This window comes from Amphiura filiformis, chromosome 12 (genome assembly GCF_039555335.1).
Source record: "Amphiura filiformis chromosome 12, Afil_fr2py, whole genome shotgun sequence".
Taxonomy (NCBI): domain Eukaryota; kingdom Metazoa; phylum Echinodermata; class Ophiuroidea; order Amphilepidida; family Amphiuridae; genus Amphiura; species Amphiura filiformis.
The window spans coordinates 9,563,183-9,570,192 of NC_092639.1; the positions used below are offsets into that span (position 1 = coordinate 9,563,183).

At 32.7% G+C, this 7,010-nt stretch overlaps 1 protein-coding gene across 3 annotated transcripts in view; it reads right to left on the bottom strand.

The window, feature by feature from the left end:
* Positions 1 to 7,010, bottom strand: part of LOC140165761 (uncharacterized) — a 38,675-nt gene that overhangs the window by 16,093 nt on the left and 15,572 nt on the right. The window contains exon 1 of one of the 3 annotated variants that reach the window (XM_072189083.1): positions 5,270 to 5,730. The exons of the other annotated variants lie outside the window; for them this stretch is intronic. Coding sequence (XP_072045184.1) covers positions 5,270 to 5,360 — 91 coding nt within the window. The 5' untranslated portion in view covers positions 5,361 to 5,730. Of the gene's footprint in view, positions 1 to 5,269; positions 5,731 to 7,010 lie in introns of those variants that run through there. 3 annotated transcript variants of the gene reach the window in all.

Here is a 7,010-nt window from a genome sequence, read left to right on the forward strand (position 1 = left end):
AGGCAACTTTGTACCAATTTATGTTTCTAAATAAGATCTATAACAGAGAAAATATCTTACACTTCCCATAATGCATTTCTCCCATTTGAATTTCTCGTTTTGATTTGCTATCTAGTGTAATGAGTCATTAATCAAATCTGGAAAAATATGTTTATTTCTTGACTATCGACCCATGTTTACCAATTTAATCTCAAAATGAAAATAAAGGGATCCTGTACAAAGTAATGGGAGTGTAATTTGATAAAATAGGGTGATATTTTATGTTGCAATGGATTCTGGTTGACTTAGATCAGGGTCTGTGCTTAGATTAAAATGCTGATAGGTTAACTTTTTGGGGCGCCCTCTACGGAGGCGTCCCACAATATAGGCATGTACTTGTGAGTAGCTTCTAATTTCAGTCTTACTAGATTTACTCCGCAATTGTTGTGCTATTTTGCTAAAATTATGGCCTTGCTCAGAAATAAATCCACAATATGCTTGGATTTGATTTTATTATTGTTTTCTGTTATGCACAGGATAAAATGGTGTGCGATATTCTTTGTTTAAAAGACAAAATTAATGGATTTGTAAAAACACCAAATAAATCGAGACCTTTGACCTTTGTAACCACTTTGACCTTTGTAACCAGTTTACCGCCTCTTAGAACCCGATAGACGGTGACCAACACTATGGATTACAATAGCCTAATCTGAATGGCATAGTCCAATAAGCTCAAATAAACAATCATAGTGCAAAATTTGACCTAACTTGCAGAGTATGAGTTTTTGTACCCAAAGTTTCAAAGTCAGGCATCTTATCAAGATCAAGATAGTGATAGTGACATAACAATTAACACGCTTATCTTACCAAGGTCTTATCTATCTGCATGGTAATTGGAAATATTATTATGGTGTAGCCTATTTGTTTTAAGGATGAAACAACTGGCTCCTTTTGCATGGAAATTAGAACAAATTACTATACAAGCTGTATCAAAAAGTTTGGTACCCAGCAGTTTTGATAGTAATTGAAAAGCCTGGTTCTTCCAAATGCAATATCGGGTCCCCCTTAAAATGATAAAATGATCAGACCATAAATCTTTTGTGACTGTTTATGACATTAATCAACAAATTAGGCGGATCCTAGATGTGTCGAGGATGTTATGTTTATGAACAAAACGTTACGTTTGTATTTTCAACATTGTTAATCATTGCTACGTGTATGTTAACAAATGAAAGTTCTGTAATTATTTTAATTCTTCAATGCTAAGTTAGTAAGTATTCTTTTGGATATCATCAAATTGTAAATCTCTAGTCAGATTTTCAGTGTGTTAACAACTATGTATCAAAGATGTTACGCTTCATGTACAAAACATTAACGTTCTTATCTTGTAAACATTGTATACCCATATAGCTACTTTTGAAGAATGAATGTTCTGTAATTGTCTTTTATCCTTCATCTCTATTAGATTTTCAGTGTATTAGCAAGTGGATGATGTATATGTATCACAGACGTTATGATGTATATGTATCACAGACCCGGGATCACACACGTTATACATTCATAAAAACTTTTCTTTTGGTCAACATAGGGTAGATCCTCTTCTATACTATCCATCATATACCCCCCTGCATAACGAAATTCAACAATATTCAAAATCCAAAGCAATATCATCACTACAATATGCCCCAAAATTGAACTCCCCCACCCCACATAATCGCAAAATTGACACGACAGCTTCATTCCAATTCAATTTATTTCATCCAAAACGGTCCTGTGATACACCTTCCCCAATCAAACACATTTGTCTTGCATTTGATCATCTTCTACTCTTCCCTAGAAAAAATCATTATGATACCAAATCCCCGGGACCAAATCTAAACACCATGCCATGGAATTCACCATATCACGTCCAAGCTCACATAATTTGGGCGCCGCATTCCTTTTTTAAAGGAATTTTTATTAAAAGTTAACCATTAACAGCAGTGAATGGGGTGGCATGAGCCATATTTTTCAAGTTTTAGCCATTTAAATAAAAACTGCAGTGTACTTCTTCATTAAGGCGATATAATACCCTGATTTTCATCAGTACCCATCTTCTTTTTTTTTTTTTAAATTTATGAAGTATATAAATATGTTCATCATCTCATGTCCTGAACTTATAAAATATCTCTACATACAAAGTGGTTTTAAACCATTTTAGAAAATCATTTTAGCCCTATATATTTTTTTTGTTTACTGTATCCTGGTAACTGAGATGTGTGTTTCATAACAAACCATAATTTATTCTATTGAACATGTCCAAGTAGAATACATGAATAGAATACATTAAATCCTTTGTTATACTGTCTATAGAAATATATATACTCACTGATAATAACACTGAATAAATTAAATAGGCCTAATCTCTTCCACATAGACAATTTAATACTACACCATGTATATATGTATCTTCTATAATATGTTGTTAGGAAAAGAGATTAAAAAAGGCTATAAGGTCATCAAAGGTCAGGTTATAGGTCAATTGGTTCAGGTCAAATTCAGGCATCAATTTTGAATACATGTGATAGTCTGTGATATCATACATGTCATAATGAGGCATCAATTTTGATATTTTGTCTGTTACTGGATATATAATGGAAATGTGTGAGGTGGATATAATAAAATACCTTGGAATGTAAATGGTGAGTACAATTTAGATTGCCTACACACTAAAAACTACGGGGTTATATTTTCCGTGGTCATTTTGAATTGACCACGTTTGGGGTTGTTTTGACCCTTCAAGGGGGTTGTACTGTTTTAATTTGACCACATTCACGAGGTCATTTTAGCCACGACGAACGTGGTCAAAATCTTAGTGGTCATTTTGCCGATACCGTCGCGCATTGATATCAGTTTCAATCTTCCGCTTTGAAAATCTCAATTCATAAATGAGTTTAAACATGAGCTGCAATTAATGTTTGTTGATTAATAAATAAAACTAATTTTTTGACCGAAGTTACCCAATTTGTCAACTTTATAAATGCAAAAAAATGCAAAAAAAAAAAAAAATGCAATGGGTGTAGTACCCCCTTAATAGAATGAAACTAGTCAAGGAAACCAATAATCAAATTTATATTTGAATATCACAACAAAAACTAACCCATCACATTCACTGTGTATACATTGCTATGAAACATGTGCCTCAACTTTCAAAATACCTGCATTGTCTTTTTTAAAGACATTTCTTGTTTCAGTTTTAGCCATACCAGAAAATGAGCGTAAAGTTGATAGTTGGTAGTTTTCCTGGCTGTTGAGCTGATGTTCTTTCTTTGCAGTGCAAATTTTTCATTCAAAAATATTTAATGATAATTTCAATGACTTAGGGCCTATCCTTCACTTTTAGGAAATTAATACACAATTTTGGGGTTTTTTTACACTTCGCCGGAATCACTGAATAATAAGCCAAAGTGAAATGAGCCTCAAGTCACATATGCTATTTCTCTTACTTTATTCTATGTCCTCCAGCATTGCGTGCACTCTATAGGTCAAATTATACAAATATTAAAAAGTGCAAACATTGGCAACAACAAACATGGTTATTTTACCAGAAAACATGATTCTTTACTATAAATAAAAACAATTTGAATCAAGTATAAATATTCAGTACAACAAAATCAATTTAAATTGCCACACCAATGTGACACACCAGGCCATTGGACACGAGATCATACATTAATTTAAATTTTGTACTTTATCTGCAATGAATAACTAAGTCTATATCCTGAAATGTCATCAAAAAGGTTTTTTGTTATCCCCTAGCATGTATGAATAATGTAGGCCTATACTACAAGGATGGAACAGAGTAATTATAACCATGGGAAGCTTGGGCGGTGTCCATTAAAATCCACCTGAATGTACAGATTTCAGTCAACAGCCCTTGACACACAAAAGTCAGCCAGTCACTATGGTGAATTTTTAATGAACAAAAAAACACTTTACATCAACAAACAAAGCGAATTGTGCATTTAACCACTCAAATTATCAAACAAGTATTTAATACAGATAAATATAATCATAATCTATAATATAAATTGATCAATAAAAACAATTTAATTGTCATTAAATTGCATTTAACTGTCATTTATAATATAACTTTTTGTTTTGTAAGTCTACATCAGTGTATTTCCAATTTGCAAACCACAAAGATAATGTTATGCAGCTCATTATAATTTGGCTATCCTTACTATCAAGATAAAATTGTTTTTTAAAGAAACATTTCTAATTGTTGAATTATGCATCTACCTCGAATCTCCATCTAGAATCCAATATGGATGAAGGTAATGTTTTATATCAGTATGATTTAAGGCCCATGAAAGTCAATTCCGAGTTTATCGTCCCTTTTTTTTCCCGGGTTGGTGAGGTGACTTTTTCATTTTTCATTGTTTCATCAGATTTCATTATTGACCTAAAATGTGTGTTGATTTAAAGCCACACTCATACATGTTATTTATAAACAGGTTTTTATATGGGTAGGGACTAAAAAAGTTAGAAAAGAGCCTGGTTTTGCTTCCAAGTTATGAATTTATATGTTTTACAAACAAAAATATATGTTTCCAATTGCTAAAACTGGTGAAAACACCGATACTTTGAAAATAATGAATTATTTTGGCATTTTTGAAAATTTGACGCTTGGTTTTTGGTTTCCAAAAAGTGATGCGGGCGGGGACGATAAACTCGAATCGACTTTCACGCGCCTAATGAACCTTTTTTTCATTGCCTGAATTTCTGAATTACTATCCCCAAAAGCAAGAATCAAAAAGGCCCTGCAAAAACACAATGTGAATCCGTTATTTCCACTTCACTATGCTAAAACTTGTTTTCCTTTGGTATTTGTATCCTTTTGGAGATAATTCTGGCAATGAGATACATTGATAAACATCAAAATGATCAGTATCATGTTAATATAGTCATAAATAGAACACTATTTTTATTTGCTTCTCAAAAATATGGTATATATACATATATATTATATGAATATCATTCAACCATCTTCAGTAATCAGACGATAGCAGCAATCATATGTGTTCTATGCTACTTAAATGTTCCTTGTACACTTCCTTTACCTCAGTTACCATGGTAACTCATGCTCTATTAGGGAAGATGTTGTAATGTATATACATGCTTTTAAATGCTTTAATATTAAGTAAACCCTTCCATCTATTTACATGGATGATCAATCAAAGCAAATATATGGGGCATTCTGAGGGTGTGTACTTGAATAGGGTGTGGTTGGGTGGGGCTAGTAACGTACCTTTAGACCATCGTTGTTCCTGAGTATAGAAGATGTTCCTGATGTAGATATAAAGTCTCCTTGGGAGTTTGACCAAATAGGAAAATGCCATGTGTATGCACCTTGCCTCACTAACTTCTACAATTGATGGCAACTAATCATCAAAACTAATCTCCACTAAGAAAGTCACTATATAGATGATGATGAGGAAGTTGATGATGATGATGTTGATGATGATGGTGTTAAACTTGCTATCTTTACCATGGTGGACATCTGGCCATAAGATGTTTACTCATTTAGAGTTAAATATAGGTCTATATATCATTGTATATTCCGTAGGCTAAAAATATAGCCTGATGGTTATCCTCCCTATATACTAGGCCACGTATACATACTGCATCACTACTGTCAAACTACGACATCAACACAGATAGCATGTGTGCACAGAAGCAAGGCACTTTTGTGTGCTCACAGTATCACTCCGTCTCAATGAAAGCATGTGCAGGATTTTTTTTTACTATATTGATATGGCTGTGGTGACAAAAAAATTGTGTTTGCTCTTTGCGATGCCCGTGAAGAGTTTAACCATCACTGAGATTCAAGGCTGAGTGTGGGCAGCTAGAACTCGCTGGGCGTAATTGAAGAATTGTTTGTATAATATCATAATAGAACTTGACCTGTCCATTCTCAGTCAGTATGCATTCAGAAATTACTATCCTGGATTAATTTAAAAGCATTGTTTTATGCGAGTCCTTTTATTATTAAAATAAGAGATATATATCTATAAGTCTATACAAATCTTTGTATTTTATAATGCACTTTAGTTAACACATCAATTAAATCAAAATTTATTACCAATGTTATAAAATGACCTGTCCACAAACATAATTTCATATTGATATGGCCAAGGCAAAAAAGAGAAATGCACGAGGCATGCTTGGAATTCTGGGAAATCAAGATGTGGAAATCAGCCCAAGGCCTATCCATGAAGTTCTCTATGATATGAGATGTTATAATGGCCTTTGCTATCAATCTGGATTCGTGATGACTAAACTTTAAAACTGACATGGTCAGCTGATTTTTTTTAAAATTTTTTGTTTTTAGAATTGTATACCACTCACTGTAATTTCCTTCTTTTTTGTCAATGTTTCATATAAAAAATATGAGACCTGAGTAGGTTAGATTTGTAAAGTGATAGCTTTTGGAACATTATAGATTGATTTTCATAAAATATTTGTTGATTTCATATTGCTTGTAAACAAAATGAATGAGAATAAAATCTGTAAAAAATTCTTTTTTATTGTTGTAGGCCTATATTTCAAATAAAAACATAAAATTATTCCAAAAAAGGAAATGTGTGCGGCCTACCGGAATAAAACTTTTTTTTAGCCTAAGATGATATGAAAGTGTATCCAGTTTTGAAAATGTTTGTTCTAAAGTGCTAATTTTTCTTGTTTTTAGAACAATCTTATTTTGGCCTGTAAATTGATTAATTATATAGTAAATTAGTTTAAAATGTACGAGTAATGATCCCATATTTTGAAACTGGAAGTCACATGAATAACCATTACAGCAAGCTGAACATATGTTCTACAAATAAACTGCCAGATTAATATGTTTGGTATCAAACCTCTCTATTGAATGAGCTGCAAGCCAGCTAGTTGCCATGGCAACACCAAGCTATTAATATGATGATGAACTGGATGACCTCTTCTCAGCTGGCTTCCAAATGGTATCTCAGCTTTGTCTGATACAAAATTGA